The sequence below is a fragment of the Anarrhichthys ocellatus genome, unplaced genomic scaffold (genome assembly GCF_004355925.1).
Source record: "Anarrhichthys ocellatus isolate YVR2014 unplaced genomic scaffold, GSC_Weel_1.0 scaffold10, whole genome shotgun sequence".
NCBI classification, from domain to species: domain Eukaryota; kingdom Metazoa; phylum Chordata; class Actinopteri; order Perciformes; family Anarhichadidae; genus Anarrhichthys; species Anarrhichthys ocellatus.
The window spans coordinates 10,326,730-10,344,471 of record NW_022280040.1 but is presented as its reverse complement, the minus strand read 5'-3'; the positions used below and the strand labels follow the sequence as shown (position 1 = coordinate 10,344,471).

At 46.4% G+C, this 17,742-nt stretch overlaps 1 protein-coding gene across 1 annotated transcript in view; it reads left to right on the top strand.

The window, feature by feature from the left end:
- The window catches only part of drosha (drosha ribonuclease III), a 74,905-nt gene that overhangs the window by 55,278 nt on the left and 1,885 nt on the right, over nucleotides 1-17,742 (top strand). Inside the window, 6 exon segments of the mRNA XM_031850104.1 lie at nucleotides 3,458-3,563; nucleotides 4,886-5,027; nucleotides 6,806-6,888; nucleotides 8,384-8,487; nucleotides 11,478-11,570; nucleotides 12,526-12,572. Coding sequence (XP_031705964.1) covers nucleotides 3,458-3,563; nucleotides 4,886-5,027; nucleotides 6,806-6,888; nucleotides 8,384-8,487; nucleotides 11,478-11,570; nucleotides 12,526-12,572 — 575 coding nt within the window.

The window sequence follows — 17,742 nt, the reverse complement described above, 5'->3', positions numbered from 1 at the left end:
GATGTTTCTATTCTGACACGGCATCGCATCCAAACCCTTTCACTCAGTAAAGGCGGGAATTTAACCAGATGAATTTATTTCACAGAATTATTACCTTTCCGGGAGCCAAATGAAATAATTTGTATATTTTCAGAGTAATTTATGTTCATTAGCTCGGTTGGCGGCCAAAGGCAGGTTGACCTAAATAGAGCGGACTCGCTTGAAAGCTGGAACTGACCAACGGCTGACCAATGAGGATCAAACGCGAGACCAAAGTAGGTCATGCTGCGGTGATGGACAGGAGAATGAGGTCACATCACGGAAAAGGGAGGTCAGACAATAAGGTAGGCAGCAGATTGAGGAGACAGGACCCGGGTTGGCCTTCCACTTCCTGCAGAAACGGAGGACAGAGTGACCTATAAGAAGACGGCACAAGAAGCAAAGCAGGGAGTTGACCCTGTTTAGAGGCGGTGGAGACCGGAGGCGACCATCAGACGGCAGAGATGGAGAGCCGGGGCCCCCGGGCGCTGGGCTTCCTATCTCCTCTCACAGCGGAAGAGCAGAGTGTTGCAAGAGTTTCACCGTTAGTGAAAAAAATGATCCGTCTCTTTTCAAGTTTGTGGAATGAAAGTTTGTGCAGCTTTGAGAGTAGTTCTTTGAACATATAATTTACCCATAGCCTGTATAAAGGAGTCCTCTGTGGACTGTTGTTTTCAAGCATTGAGTTTGGCAATTTCGCCGTGTAGCTTGGATTACGGCCATCAACCATGTTGTTTTTTGCAACCAATGAACAGAAATTACCATATTTCGAATGCGGAGGAGTGACATAGAGACGCCGTATACGTCTCTGGTAGCGACCTGTCAATCACTGTGTAGCCCCGCCCTAAAGTCTTAGTCTCTAAATGGACCATAATGTACTAAATGAACATCATGCCGTATTGAAGAAGACTTGAAACTAGAGATTGAGACCATAAACTCATGTTTACAATGTTTACTGAGGTAATAAATCAAGAGAGAAGTAGAGTCATTTTCTCATAGACATCAACCAGAGGAGTCAGGCCTTGTTGCTGCTTTATTATCAAATGTCATTGCATATTATGTCACATTATCTGCAACCAGTTTCAGATGGAAAATAATGTTTGATGGTGATGATGGTAGTTTAATTTACAGTATTTAAACAAGAAAGCATTCGGCAGCCGACTCAAATGGCGTAATTCAAGACAACTGAAGGTCGTGCTAAAACAATGAAAAATGATGTGGAAATATTTCATATAATTTGTTTGAAGAAACGTTTGACTTTGAGATCGGGGAGTCCGTTGATTAGCTTGTTTTTAATAATTTGCTAAAATTGGTTGAAAGCCAAGACGTTTGTCCTCTGCAGTGAAAACACACTTTATTTCTCTCTTCCGCGTTATCTTGCTCTGATATTTCATTACACTGAAGTACCACTTTGAAGTTATATTGATCTTTTGATGTAGCCATAAGTATTTTCGTCTTCTGTTGCCTTCACCCAAAGTGACACCGAACGTCACACTTTGTGTAAAGGGTGCTGCAGATTACACATTTGAACCCGGCACAAGCATGCACACGTATGAGACAAGAACATCATCTCCCTAAGAAGAAGAAAAAAAAGGTCTTAAAAGATGGAGTGCCCTCCTGTTTGGGAGTGGGCAGCCTGTCGCCGCCTCCTCAGAGGGGCTGTTAAAGGTATTTTAGATCAAAGTCAAAGGCGAATAAAGACCTCGGCTCCACACTTTACTTCAATTTCCCCCACCTTAGTGGAGCATTGTGCCTCCGCTGTTGAAGTGAATAAGGGATGGCTCTTTGTACCGCCGCTCCACACAGCGACGCGTTCCTCTTTGACCCCCCCTCTCTACCTCTTCCCTTCTTTCCGTTCGTCTCTCGATCTGCCCCCCCCCCCCCCCTGTCTCCCTGCTCACATACAGTATGCATGCTATGGATCTTGAGAGAGAAAATCCGCAGCAAACCTGTTGCCACACGTGTACAATGCTGAAGCGCAGCAGGAACAGGGAGTTCTCTCAGCCTCTCACTGGCCTCATCCCAGCCTCCGCTTCGTAGTGCTCTCATGTGTTGTGGCAGAGTCTTTTCATTAACAGGCTCTGTGATTATCTTTAATGTGGGAGCGCGTCGGGCTACTGTCCCTTCCCTCCTAATGAAGCTCACTCCTGGACCTCAGAGACGGAGCTTTTCAAGTTCTAACTCGTATAACTGCTCTGCTATCTTCTATACTTGCTCTCTAAAAACACTGAGCCAGCCGACACTTATGTTACTAGGTATGAGTTTAGCAAGTTCGTTGTACTCTTGAAGAAGTGCTGCTCGGATTGATTCTCCCTCCTCTTCTGCCCTCTTATGCAACAGCGTGGGTGAGAGAAGTGATTAGCAGAGCGGTATTACTGAAACAGCTGCTGCTGGGCTTCCTCACAATCACTGCACTTCTTCTGAGTTTAAATGATTAACTGATTAGTAGATCCAAACAAAGTGAGTGATACTACTTTTGATAACCGATTAATTTAGTCTTTTGTTAATAAGTACATTCTCTGGTGCCAGCTTCTCAACATAAATTCAGCAGGGCTGCTAACGCTGCTGCTGTTTCGGTCTTTGGCTCAGATCTCTTTGCCTCAGACACGCGGCGGCTCATAAAAGGCCGAGGCGCCAGAAATCGGACAATAAACTTTGACCTTTATTCCTGTTTGATGTCGGCCTCCTCCTCCTCTTCTACCTCTGCATCTTTCTCTCTCATCTTCAGACGTTCCCCTCCTGCGAGGAGCTCATATATATAGATGGATGCTGCTGCTGCTGTGTGTGTGTGTGTGTGTGTGTGTGTGTATGTATGTGTATATATATATATATATACCTACCTCCCTGCTTGTACTTGCGTCGCCCCCCTACCCAACGCTGCCTGCCAGCCCACATCTGCAATGCTAATCTATATTTCTGTTTAATTAATGACCTGCCTCTCACTGATGGGGAGAAAGACACGACGCTGATGTACAGTATCACGGTGCTCTCTAGGAATTGTTAGAAAGGCGGAGAGTTGTGCACGCTTGCTGCTTTTATGGGCTTAGGATTTCTATTATTTTTTGACAGGCACTACTCCTGCAGGTGTACCAGAGGTTTTTTCCATTTCAATTGCAATCAAAGCTCTGCTTTTTTCTTCAGAAGGGCTTCTTCTTCTTCAGGCAGCCTCCGAGTTGTCACACAGCTTGTCAGTGCAGCTGCTCCCAGAGGCCCCCCATGAAATGTACATCAGCCGACTTCACCGGCTTCCCGTTAAAAAGACTAAAAGCCTGCTCGATTTGTCGAGAGAGCGCGATGCCTTTCATGCCACACTGATGAGTAGCTGTAGAACCTCGCCCTGCCCTCCCGCCTCACCCCTACGATATATCACTCCCTTTCTAACCAATATGTTGTCTTTCTTTCTTCTCTCCATCCATCCTTGCTCCCTCTCGTTGTCCAGGGGCCACAACCAGAGGATGGAGTTCCTGGGAGACTCCATCATGCAGCTGGTGGCCACAGAGTACCTCTTCATCCACTTCCCTGACCACCACGAAGGACATCTAACGGTAAGAATCAAATCACATCGCACTCTTTACACTCTCCTCTCCTGTCCTCGGGAATCTACATCTGCATCTCTCCACCTGTGTTTTGCTTCGGCTGTCTGAAGCTGCTCCAAACCCGCCATTCCCCTGGTTCTTACACAAGGTTACCTGAAACGAAGTTACGTCTGCGCTTCTGTGTTTGTGTGTGGGCGATTGTTTTTCCTTCCTTCCCATCAATCTTTGAATCTCAAAGTGCCAGCCAGGTATTCACCCCCTTCCTCTATTCGCTTGTTTCCACAAAATAACTCTCTTCCACTCCTCGCCCCACACTGCGCCGGCATGTTTACTCTTCTCCTTGTGATGGGTATTTCCATGAGACAAAATTGCTCAGTGGATTTCAATAACACGTCTTTGTTGGCGTTTTTTTTGTGTTTTTTTTTTTTGCCCGAGCTGTCAAGCGTTTGGAAAAAAAAAAAAAAAGAGAGAGAGAAGTTGGGTGTGTGTGCACGAACCCGTGCACGGCTTGTAACGCAGGTACAAAGCACAACGATCACACTTTGAACATGCAAGTCCATTTTCTGACAGCGTCAGACGGCATTACGGCTCCAACATCAGCGCTTCTCCTCAGAAGACGGAGCACTTGAGGCGAGAGGGAATGAACTGGACGGTACCTGAATAAGAACATCTGCAGTTTGGCGTTTCTTCGCCTTTCATTCCTTCTAGACGGAGGCCGTGACGTCATTTGTTTGAAAGCTTCCAGTGAGCTTTCGCTGAGAGGCTGAAAGCTCCAGCAACGCTTATGCCCAAGAGTCAAGATGGGGTACGACTGAAATGGATTTCAAATCGGGGAGAAAAGTGCTCATTCAACTAGTGTGTGTGTGTGTGTGTGTGTGTGTGTGTGTGTGTGTGTGTGTGTGTGCGTGTGTGTGTGTCTCTACTGTTAAGGAGGGCACATCGCAGCGAGACGGATTCAGACGGTCATATTGCATTCCATTTGCTCTTTTCCACATCTTGCAGCTATATTTAACATGTTTGTGTTTTAGAGGCGTAAACGTACCTCGCCCAGTCTCGCATGTTGTCATCTGCTAAGCTCCGAGTCACAATGCAATATTAAACAGAGCAACGTGCAATCTCCCTGAAACATTTACTCTGCATTACCATTTCTGTCTGCTATGAATTATTCCGTGTGTGGGGTTTGTTTTGAAGTTTTCTGTTTTTGTGTACTTCCGTTTATTTCCATGTAAGAAGCGCGCGTGGTGTGTTGAGTACCTTGGGCACGTTTCTGACAGGTGGACACGGGAGATGTGAAGCGCTTTTATTTATTTCATTGCTTTGTTTGTCCGCAGCTCCTCCGCAGCTCGCTGGTGAACAACCGCACACAGGCCAAAGTGGCGGAGGAGCTGGGCATGCAGGAGTTCGCCATCACCAACGACAAAACCAAGCGGCCCGTCGCGCTGCGGACCAAGACTCTGGCTGACTTGCTGGAGTGTATGTTCACAGCTCTTTGATTCTGTTTTGCAGGGAGAAAATCTTTACAGACCCTTATAAAACCCCCCGAGTCAACCTTTTTCCTTTCTCGCACGTCTCTCCAGAATGTGCAGTTTAAGATGGCAGCATGGAGTACCATTATTGATTTCTTTGTTCCCTTTGTGTTAGATGTCAAATCACTTTCTCTGCTGAAGACACTGGAAGATGCTCCCTATGTGCTTAGTATGACTGGAGCACTTAGTGATGATTTTATCTTCCTTTCTTTATCATCCCACCAGCTACAGCTGCCACTAGTAATACGCTACTCGTGGTGCTCTACCACCTTGAATTATTTTGGGATCAGAGTGAGCCATAAAATGAAATACGCTCAGTAACATAGATGGCTGGGGAAAGATGTTTGACGGGTGGAGGGGAGATGATCTGCGTTGTCCAGTGGTGGTTTTATCCTCCCTGGCGTCTTTGCACCAGCCTCACTCCTCTGTACACACTAGTTTCTATAGAATTGTAAACTAAGTGGGGGGGGAGAAAAAAAAGGAAATTAATAACGATGAAATCAAGAACAAGTGTGCTCCAGGACAATGGCAGCACTCAATGCTCATATTTCAAATCATATTGTTCATTATAATGAGTGTTAGACCCAGATTATTTCCTTCTTTATATCCAGAGCATTTGAATTTCAACAAAAACTGTTTCTAAAATATATACCCTAGCTTTATTGTTATTTATTTTTTAAACTCTGATATATAATATTTAATCCAATATTGGTCTGGCTGTAATGGAAGTCTACAAAACATTCTGATATGAATGCATAATGTCCCCCGATCCCCAAGTCCTCAGGTTTCTTTTATTAATGCGTGCATGTGGGTGTGAACATCTTTTCTCCTTCATTTTAAAAACCATAATTCAAAAACAATCCAAAGGAAAGGGTTTAAGCGATGTGCATGTCCAAATTAATATTAGCAGAAAATGGTGGTGACCCGTTCTATGCGATCAGAGGAACCGGGATTGAGCTCGTGTGTGTCGGAGGAGACCCACTGCAGTCCTCATTAGGCCAACAGAGAGAGACTGTAGGACGGTCCACATTGAGGGAAAAACAAAGAGAGAAAGAAGCACTAATGCGTTCCAGGTCAGCGTTTGAAAGGCAGACCTCGATACACGGGGCTTGAAGTGCTTCATATTATTTGCCTTTCAAAGTTTGAGGCCAGAGCAGAGTTGATGACACGGGGAAGGGGCCGGGGGTCAGCGCTGGAAATGAGCGCATATGAAGAGTTGTCCCCTGCAGCTACGCAGACCCTCGCTGGCCTCCTGCAATATTACCTATTCTCCTCCCGTGTCCCGCTGTTCTAGTCAGCCAATAGAAGAGGAAAACAAAGATGACACCCGGGCACCTACTGCTTACATTTCCAATCCTTTTTCTTTTTTTTTGTCAGTTCATGTTGTCCGTCAGTTACTCTCAATTCCGCCTGACGTACAGTTTCATCTTATATATTGTGTAGATGTTTCTGTGAACTCTGTGTGGCCTGCGCTCGAGCAATTTCCTGTTTGATGGAAGAAGGCAGGGGACCAGAGAGCCATCTTTTTGTTTACATTAGCATCACGCACCTCGCTATGGAGGGCCACCGCTGAGCCTCTGCTCTTTGTTACGGCTTCATTTACCTCCGGAGCATGACGAGAGCCAGCTGTTCAGCAGAGCAGAAGAAGAGGCCACGCGTCAACTACCATCTTTTATTGCTTCTTTTCTTTGTTTCTAATTGCTGTCTTTATTTTCCTGTCTGCAGCTTTCATCGCCGCTCTCTACATTGATAAAGATCTGGAGTACGTGCACACCTTCATGAACGTCTGCTTTTTCCCCCGGCTGAAGGTGAGACCCTATTGATAGGCATTCACCACTTGCACCTGATCAATGAGCCGCTCAGTCGGGCACCTCGGAGAGAAAGAACCGGGGAGATGATTAGGAGGGAGCTAATGGCTGGGCCCTAATGGCGCCAGCATCGACGCAAGGCCTGAAGTGGTGCTCGGCTGTTGAATGGCTCTCGCCGCGGCGGCTTTGATCGCTATTTTAGTGACCTCTAATGGGAATCGCAAGAGTCGTCGTCGGTCTTTTTCTTCTATTGGTGCACGAACTGCTCGGGCTGTTGATGGCGTCAGGTTTCTGGAGTGTTCCAGGCGTCGGATAAATCAAGTAAACTTAACTCAAGACTCCCATGGCCAGATGTGAGCGAGGAAGGGCAGGCGTTGTGTTCTCAAGCACCATTGGATTGTCCCAATATAGATAGGAGCACTAAGACTGCCATTTCCCATTAATAGAGCTGCGGGTAAATAGACACCACATAGCATCCCATAACTAAACGGGCATGCACACAAGTGTGTGCGCGCACACACACACACACCCGTGCTCAAATACGAGTACCCACACAGTGTGGACCTCTCCTTGTGAAGCTGCTGCAGTGGTCTGATATGCCATGCTAATTGCTGTCTTGGTGTGCCTCTCCAGGGAGAATCCCCGGCTCTGGAAGGAGCTGAGCTTTGCGTCATGGTCGCTGCAAGAGAGCACCTCATTTCCACTTCCAAGAGAAAAGTTGTGAAACAGCCAGCACGTCTCCTTACATAGCCTTCTGGAAACCACGGCGTCGCACACTGTGCTGCTTCATCCAATTTGGATGGGAATAGAGAGTGGACATAAATGCTGCTTTCCTTATGTTTCGCCCCTTCTCCTCATGAAATAAAGTGCTAGAAAACGAGCGTAGCATATAGCTAGCTCTTTTGAAAACACTCGTTTCTCTGCTTTAGGCTAAAGGGGTGTAGAAGCCCCCCCCCCCCCCTGGAGAGAGGAAAAAATGGGAAGGAGAAAAAAGGAAGTAAAGCGCCAAAGCAAGAACAGCAGAGATGGAGGGGGGGGGGGCAGTAAAGCGAAAGTAGGAGAGCGCAAGCAACAGAAGCAGAAGCACTCTTTGTAGAAAATTAATATGAGCAGACAGTTCTGGATTCAAAGTCTGCCTTTTTATGACAAGGCTGCCTCCCTGTTAATGGAAGGGCTTTTAGAAGTCCCCCTTGGATAAGAGAAATGTATCAGGGCCGCACACCTGGGAGACTCCCAGACGCTTTTTATATCTGGCCGGGGATTGGCTTTTGTCTTAAGTAGCCTGTGATTTGTACTCACTGTGAAGACACAGATGGAGAGCCAGTCAGGGAGAGAGCAAATAAGTGAGTGCAGGAGGAGGGAAGGTGGGGGGTGGAGGGAGGGTCATGGCAAAAATGAAATAAAAGCATCAGCGGACAAGTGGGAGATCTGCGGCAGATTTTTTTTTGTTTCTTATGTTTCTGATTCTGTGTTTTGTTGGGTCTCTGTGTCGTAGGAGTTCATCCTGAACCAGGACTGGAATGACCCCAAGTCTCAGCTGCAACAGTGCTGTTTGACCCTGAGAACGGAGGGCAAAGAGCCCGACATCCCGCTGTACAAGTAAGAACCCAAAAAACACAGACACACACCAGTTAAGAACCCAGAAAACACAGACACACACTAGCTTAAGAACCCAGAAAACACAGACACACACCAGCTTAAGAACCCAGAAAACACAGACATACACCAGTTAAGAACCCAGAAAACACAGACACACACCAGCTATGTGAAGACAGCTCCAATGTTTCTCTTAGGAAGTAAAACAATCACAATAAACATTCTGCCAAGTGTGAGACTTTGAGTTTAAGCTGGACATTTCTTTCCTTCCTTTTGAAAGTAAAGTTCATATTTAAAATGATTGCTGTTTAAATGCTTAATATATGAAGTAGGCAATATGGATAATTGAGTGGTTTCAAACCTTTTTGTGGTAATTGAATTTCTGAAACACTATTTATTCTTTTCTATTTCAACTATTTAAAATTATTATTAGCGATCTATTACAACCACCTTTTCCCTACTATTTCAGTTTGTCATGCACTCTCAATATGTAGGAACTGACTCAATATGTGGACATAGTTTGTTTTATTCAAATTTTAATTAAAACTTTTTAATTAGCTACTGCACAATCATTGGTCTTATAGACATTAAAGACAGTAGATCTTTCAGAAGTTAATATTGTCCGACTGTACACATTGTCATATTGCCAACCATTAGCTTGAAAACTGCTTGTATGTGCAGTGTACACGTGCATACAGTCATGCACGTGTACACTCCTCCCTCTCTTCAGCGTGACCCGGTCTAAGGTTGAGATGGGTTCAGTCAGGCATCACATGGGCCACAATGCACATTCAGAGGAACGGCACAAACGCACTTTACAGGACTTTTCTCTTCTTGCCGGTCCGTGAACATGGTGAATAGCTTGTGTAAAGGTCTCTGTTGTTGTGATATAGAAACACGCCCCAGAGAGACCTCTTATTTGACAAAAGGTCAAGGACCAAGTGTCATTTGACAGAATGCTTTTGAGAGCTGTCACGAAGCAGTGTGTTTGTCACCATGGAAACTGACAAACAGTGTTTTCTCTGAGAGAGGAGGGGGGGGGGGTCAGTCGGACGCACAAGGGGCGGCTGGAGACGGGAGTGTACGACGAACGCCGCAATCCGGCATGTAATCATTTCCCTCCTCCTCCCTTTGTCTCTTCCTTGTATTTATTTGAATGTCTTTTCAGAGCTCCTCTGTTTATTATTCCGTCTGTCTGCCGACGGATGGTGATTTCTGACACAGCACAACTCTGACACGACAATCAACACTTTCCTCCAAACTCTGTTGCCCACAAGAACGTGAACCAGAAACAAATAGAGCCCCTCTGGGTGACTCGAATTTCATCACAAAAGCATACAAAAAAGCCAGCTATCGACGGATTTGAGGCTTTTTGCCGCAGCCTTGAGGGCAATTACTTCTCGGTTCGTCCTGTTCGACAAATACACAGGAGCAGCCGTGATTCTTGAGCAAACCTCCTCACGAGATGACCCGACCTGTTGGTCGATAAGCCAGAGTCATAGACCTTTTTATAGCATTTGATGGCATCGAGTCTGTAAATGGACTGCATAGTGCCTTTTTACCTTAGCGGACAAAGCACTTTAATTTTCCTCTCCTTCACGCACACATTCGTACACTGATGGCAGCAGCCTGCTCAAGGACACGTCGACATGCGGGCAGGGAGAGCAAGGGATCGAACCGCCAACCTTGTGATCAAAAGGACTAACCGCTATATCTCCTGAGGCCCAGATGCCCACCGTCAGACCGCCTTCAGGGTCTGACGGAATCTGTTTACAAGTGTGAAGAGTAGAGAAACAGAGGGTGAGACAAGAGTGTGAGTCAGAGAGAAAAGCGACTAAATGACCGACCGGGGGGCGGGAAAGGACGCATAGAGGGGGGGGGGGGGAAAGGAGTTAATGCATTGAGCCCCTCGCTAAAGGTTCCCTGGTGAATGTGACAGATTCGCACCTCAACCCCAGCACCATCACTTCACCATACATCTCGTCTGGGCAGCACACACCAGGGAGCGGACACGCACACACTTCCACACTGTGCGGAGAGATCGGCCTGCAAGTAGCTGCCATTAGTGCGAGCTGAAGCCCGTACAAGAACCTCTGCGGTGCCGTTTCCTCTCCGTCTATCCGAGTATTGTTTTAGCGGCGTGATAATTCCCGGCGACACGCTCTCCCTGTCGAGATTCGGCCAAAACGTCGCTCACGAGAGTCCCTTTCGCTCCGCACGTGCCGTGCGCTTCTTCATTTGTAAGTGAGAAAGGACGCTGAATTATTGATAAAAGTGTCATAAGTGACCGCGTTGCATTAAAAATGGATTGCTCTCCTGAAATAAGTAAATTGTCTGTGAATAATTTAGGCGACTCACAGCTTCGGTATGAGCTGTTTATACTAATGTTAACTATTCAAACACATCCCAAGTTTTGTCTGGTGTCTTGTACTCTCGTCCCTGCAGAAATGTAACAAACTTGACAGCTTTCTCTCTTAAATGAGGCACATCTGTAAATGAGTTGAGTGATATTCTGCCGTCGTTCATCTCTTAGATGTGTTGGTCCCTCTTTAGCGTTTCCATTGTTTATCCTTCTAGCGCACTCAAAGACTCGCGGGTCTCTCGGAGACTATTGTCAATCTTTGATTTCAATTCCTCTCCCAACGTGTCATTCCTTTAACCAAACAGAGATCTCGGTGTCTGAAGATGATGGGTGTTGGGAGCTGGGGAGGCTTTAAAAGTTGTTTATATGTCCCTCAGATGGCTTCTGCTCGCTCTCAAAGCACGCCACTGAATCAAAGCCTTATTCCCCTCCTCTCAACCCGCCGCTTGAGATGAATTATATTTGTTCCAATTGAAAAGTTTTTTCCTCCTCACCTCCCCTCTTTGTTGTTATTTCTCCGAAGGACAACGTCCCCGAGTGTCCTTGTGCCTTTCTCCCCGGGTGTTATTATTACTTCTCAACTCTACCCCTCCTCCATGTCATCCCATATCTCTGTGTTTGTATTTTGCAGGACCCTGCAGACGGTGGGGCCCTCGCACGCCCGCACCTACACCGTCGCCGTGTATTTCAAAGGGGAGCGAATCGGCTGTGGCAAAGGCCCAAGGTGAGTGAGACGGTACAATGTGAGACGGGACAAGCAGCTCCACCTCTGGATGCACCGCTAATGGGCTCAAGAATAATGGCTGTGCCTTTATTGATGGTGTTTATTATAGCAATTAAGCTCTCGTTGGCCTCTTCTATTGTGAGGGACATTATGCAGAACGAAAACCAATCGATTCTTTATTGATTTCACGTAAATTGTGTTATAGAAATATCACTTTGTCACCCGGTCACAGATTCCTCTTCTGCACAGTGTATCTTTAGGGCTGCGTTCAGGTCTACCTGGGCTATTGTGTTGACATCAGGGCAGCGCGGTGTGTGTGTGTGTGTGTGTGTGTTTCTGTTTCTGTTTGACTGCACACCTTTTATGTGTGCTCACACATTCACACTTTTGTAAAGTAAAGAAAGTGAATCCTCCGCGCCAAGGCCTTTTCAGGGTTGGAGGGGTTGACAATAAAGCTGCAGCTGAGCCTGCGTGAGAAATGAAACGTAAATCCATCAAACATCTCTCTCCCACTCCACATGTAGAAATCCCCTCCACGGCCCCCTTACTTGAAAGCGCTCTCTCTTGCTCTAAGCTGCCGATAAGTTTGTCCCTTCCATAGGATCTTTGACAGCTTACTGTTTTTGTATTTACATGACTTAAGCTCCCAGCCACCTCTGCTGCCGGGCTATGATCACGCAGCACATAATATATGAGGTGCCCAGCGCCGAGCCGCCAACAGGCTTACCTTTTTCAAATGTGTGCGCCGTGTTACCTGGGATTGTTTGGCAAAAGGGCTCTTTCAAAACAAATATAAAGCACGTCTGATAATCCGCTCAATATTGGGCCTGTTGTATTTATTTTTTGACACAAAAAAAAAATCAAAAAAGGGACATTTTGAATATGCTAAAGACCTTTTCTCCCTCTTTCTCTGTCTCCCTCTCTGTCTCCTTTAAAAAAAATATTTGTAATCTAGCATCCAACAGGCGGAAATGGGAGCTGCGATGGATGCGCTTGAAAAATGTGAGTTGTTTGGCAACATGAACCCCCTCCCCACACACACACACACACACACACACGTATATTCACACTTTAAGCCTCTCACACGCTTTGCCTCAGTGTTGAATATTAGCCTTGGCTGTACAGTATGCAAGATGGCTGGCAGAGAGCTGTGGCCTGACCAGCCGGTTGGCTGCAACATATAGGACATTAGGCTGTTTGAAGTGCTCGCCCAGAGCATAGGCATGGGACCTCGCCAAAGATGGAGAGAACCAATAAAACAAGGACGGGGGAAGCTGAGCATCCTCAACCGTGTCGATCATCCCGAGGGCCGTGCAAAGTTTGCGTTTTTCTTGCGTCGTGTTTTTTTGAGCCCTTCCTACAGGAGCGAGAGCGAGGCTTCACACCCGGAGCGCTCCTCTTCACATTTGAAGGAGTGCGGCTGATGCGCTCCCCATGTGCTGCTTCACTCCTAGGCTGTCTTTCATCTTGTCATCAACCCGCCACTTAAGGAAAATAGATGGTGTTTTTTTTTAGGCATTTACAATGTCTCATTGGCTGCCAAGCAAAAAATACAATTGCAGGCCTCTCAGAAACACGGCCGCGTGGCCGCTTCCATCGTCTCCTGCTGTGTACTCCGCGCATGTGTATGTGGATGCATTACACCGGGTAAAAGGTTGGGTATGTGTTCAAGTGCAATTTTTGGACGGTGCTCGCTTGCTATTACCGCGACATTAATCAAATGTATAATTTGTTCTTTACTCGACTAATTAGCTGGAGGTGAGCGCAAATGTCTTTGTTGGAACGGACCTGCAGAACTCTGCAAAGGGCAGGAAGGTCAAACTCTGATTTCATTCTGCTCGTAAATGAGGCCTCCAGCCTCTTGTGATTGATGCTGTTCGTGCGCCCGGGCCTTTTCTTTTTTATGAAACATTAGCGTTATGGTGGCATTATTTAAAGCCCTTCTCTCAGTCTCTTCCCCCCCCCCTTCCCCTACCTGCTTCTGGCTCCCTCCCTCCCTCCTTATCAGGGGGCGTAGTTCAGTGCACACACACTCTCACTCCTGTGTCTTCCTCCCTCCCTTAATTCCTCCCATTTGCTCTCCCCAGTGTACACCTCTGTCACCATGATTGATAGATGCTCATTGCTAGTAAATGAACATCCCCCCCCCCACCCCCTCATAAATTGCTGTTTCGTGTGGCTGGATTAGCAATGCCTTTTTAAAAGGTCAGTTCATTTAAAAATCATCTCTTCGAGTTTTCTTTCCTTTCGGGGCAGAATGCTTCCAGTCGGAGGCTTTTGTTTGACTTTGTTTGTCACAACTAGAAGTATGATCTTTTAATAATACACGGTTCTTACCCAGATGATTCCCTCCTCTGTCAGCGCAGCATCTTTGTTTCTATTGTTGAGCGACTTCCTGTAGAGATAAATACGCAAGGTCAGTCAGCAGGGTTAACACCCCTCTGAAGGATCCGCGTGTCTCTTGACCATGAGCTTACATAACGAGTCTCGATGCTCGCCCGCCGCACAACCACCTGACGCATCGCCTCCCGCCGGAGCCGCGTGGTCTCTCGTGTGATTGTCAAGGGCCTTGCTTCGTTTGCTCGCAGAGCAAGACTAATCAAGGACATTAGCCCCGGTGTCATGTAATTCGTCATTGATTGTCTTGCTGGCCCTCACTGCAGCATCGGCTACACCATTACTCCTCGTGTACAACAGCCCTACCTTGTGTTACTCTCGGATCGAAAACCCCACTTCCCGGCAAACGTGTCAGGATTCATTTCCATGTTTTCTTTAAGGCCTCCTCGAGTATCAGGGGCACTTTAAACAGGATTGAACTTTTTGTTTCTGCTGCAGAGCTTCTTTTTTTCCAGGCAGACAGAAATGCGCGGCTCCGGCGGTGTCGGAGAGGTGAGAGACACGGCTGCGTTCAGTCAGACAGCTCGGGGCTCATTAGAGAGAGCGGGGCCCGGTATTTTGGCGCGTGGTGCTGTCTGTAGCCGACCCGCCGGTGGCTCGGCTGATTCACATTTCATTACTTGATGGCCCACGTTTTGACAGTCTCCTGCCTGTATCTGTCAAGGCAGAATTAAATGTTAACCAAGGCCCCGGTGCTGGGAGAAAAATGAGTGCAAACAAATGGAGCTGAGAGCAGCCAGCGAGGGGAGCGGAGTGGACGGACGGATGGAGTCGGGCGGTGCAGAAGTTTCTCAGACCCCAAGGCTCCGTGCGCCGCGCACCTTTCTGTCTAAGGCAACATCAAATATACATGGAAAAATGGCTTAACCATTTGTCATGCATCCTAACAGATAGTGCTGTCTCTGTTTAACGTCTCCAAGACTCGACCCTCACCCCTTCCCTGTCTCGCAGCTGCTTGTTTCTCAAGCAAAGCAATATCTGTTGAATAAGAATAAGGATGTGGATAGTAGCTGGAAGGGACTACATTTTTATCTTTCACTAAACCCCTTAATCTCTGGATAAAACCACGGGATGGATACCACAAAATAAAGTACAGTCTGCAGGATCGCCATTCAATACCCTTTGGCACGGCGGGGAAATCCCTTCCTCAGCACCGCTGTACAAGTGCACCATGGGCTCGTCGACTGATGCTCTGGGTGATGGACTCGGCCGGCGCGGTCTGTCGTGGCGTCGTCCTGAGCCCAGGCTGAACAGTGCCCTTAATAGAGAAGGGGGGGAGCTGATCCCACCATCCAGCTGCTGCCTGAGGCCGCATGTCAGCACTGCTGTGGGCGGGCACAACAGGCCACTTTGTTGTTGCCCCCCCCCCCCTTTAAAAGTGCTTTTCAGGCTGAACTGGAAAGCCTTTTGTATTCTTTAGCAGCTCTATTCTTCGACGCCTGCTCTTGTGCCGCATGTTAAACAATGTAAATGGCCGAAGCCTTCTTCTTTCTCCTCTCTGGAGTGGGTCGTTCTCAAGTCATCACCTGGAGGACAAACGCTGGTGATTTCCATATTTTAACTGCAATATGTAGGTTTTTTTTCTCCAAGGCTCAGCCAGTCTTCCCCACTCACCGAAAGCATACTGAGATAGACTGTTTCTCTGTGTATACATGTGTGTGTGTGTGTGTGTGTGTGTGTGTGTGTGTGTGTGTGTGTCAAATTTCCACTCAGAATGATTTTTATTTATTTTTTTCTCAGCACATTCTTTCTTCAGTATTTCTTTCTTTTATTTGATCCGTCTCCTCTTCTAATAGGATATTGCCGTTATCTTGCACTCTTCTTCTCCGTTGCCATAATGACAAATTAGTGTTGCAAGGAGAAGAAGAATGCATCCTCCTCTTCTGCGAGTCGGACACGTACCTTATGGGAATCGCAGGGTTTTGTTTATCGCTTCAGAATTGTGATTAAAGGAACAACTTAGTTGAAGAATGTGTTGTTCTTCGGCCCTCGCTGAGAACAAATACTATTGAGTCCATAAAATTACAGTAAATATCGAAAAAATACTTCACAGCATCTTAGAACTCACGGTGGTGTTTATAAGTTGTGCGTTTTGTTCGACCAACAAAGAAAAAGAGAATATCTTGCAGTTCTGACACAATGATACAAATGCTAAATGAATCCTCAAACACAGTGACACATCGGTAGTCTGACTCTACTGCAGCATGATGTGTGAGCTTTCAGCTGCTGAAGCTCAGCTGTCAGGATGTCTACGTCTACACGGAGCAAACCTGAAGACGTGTTGTATGAACGATCCTTCCGAGGTTAGCAGCAGTGTAGTTCTTGGATCAGAGTTATTGGTTTTTACTTCACAACGTCTCCAATAACCGCCGAAGCTTTACCAGGGAGCATTTAAAATATATTAGTCCAATACTGTTGAGATCATTCTGTCTTCCCTCTTATTTCAAACTACGCTACAAGTGCAGAGCCAAAATAATAGAATGTGAATAATAAGCAACTGTTTTTATTATTAGTATTCAGGCACAGATCATTGTGGCTCTTCTCTGACTTTAAAGCTTCTCTGGGTAAAAAGTTTTCTGTTGAGAGACCGGTTTCTGTTTTGTTTAGGTTTGCACGGTCATGGCCAGCGACCGGAGAAAGTGCACCGTCAGACGTGTCTCACACCACCGGGCCTCTCGTCATGCGTGCCGTTTTAAATTGAAGAGTGCGGTGGAAAGAGCCAGTAATGTCAACACTTAATGGAAAATTACCTAAGCTCTAAATAACCAAATGACAAAACAGTGCTGCCTGCTGGGTCGTTGGGTCCAGTTCTGCTGTCATGGCTGGAAACTAAAGCCGCTCAGATCCAGGTGCTTTAAACGTTCTCTCTTACACTGAAGGATTAAATGCACCTCTACTGGTTAGCAAAGGATCTCATATTCTAACTAGAGCTGATCCACAGAAACACAATTGATATTCCGTTAGTTGCAGCTGGAGATAACGCCGTTAGTTGATTCACCGATTTACAAAATGAACTAGCAGTAATTTGGATAATGGAATAAGTGTTCCTTAGTTCACACTCAGAGGTGTTCAGCTCACAGCTTTTGGTCTCCTGGTCGAAGGAAACGCGCTGTTTGAATGCGTCGGTTTGGGTTTCAGGAGCACGTTTTAGTTTTTCCTGATTAATGAAAGATCGACCTTCTGGCTTTACATGCAGTACCAACAACGACCACCAGGCTCATGAGAAACAGTTTCTGTGGTTTCAAACTAAAGTAGCAGTCGTCTTTAGTTTTTGCCACTTCATGGCCTCAATAACTCATTTGAGTCTCGTTTGAGATTTCAAAAGAGTTGAGTGGACTGACGGTCCCAACCTGCCGCACTCAGTCGCTGCTGTTGACGCTCATTGAATCCACCCAGACACCCTCTGTGCTGGCCCAAATGTGAGTTTTGTGGCTCCTGCCAAGTTGGCATTCAGCAGCAAAACCCAAATGGAGACTTCAGAACTTGTCTTTAGAAAGGAACGGCTCATTCTTTACTAACAGTTATCAACAAGTAGTAGCATTTGTCAGCTATAAATGAGCTCTGGCAATCAGCAGTTTTCTATTTAGAGCTTTCAAAGCAGCGTGAGACAATTAATGTTTTTTATTTTATTGATCATCTGTCATCCAACTGGAGGGGAACCAGTGATTTAGTCTCCAGCCTATATATGTGTGTGTGTGTGTGTGTGTGTGTGTATATATATAGAGCTTTTACATCTGGCGTAAAAGTAACACGGCATTTCAGAAAAGGAACATCA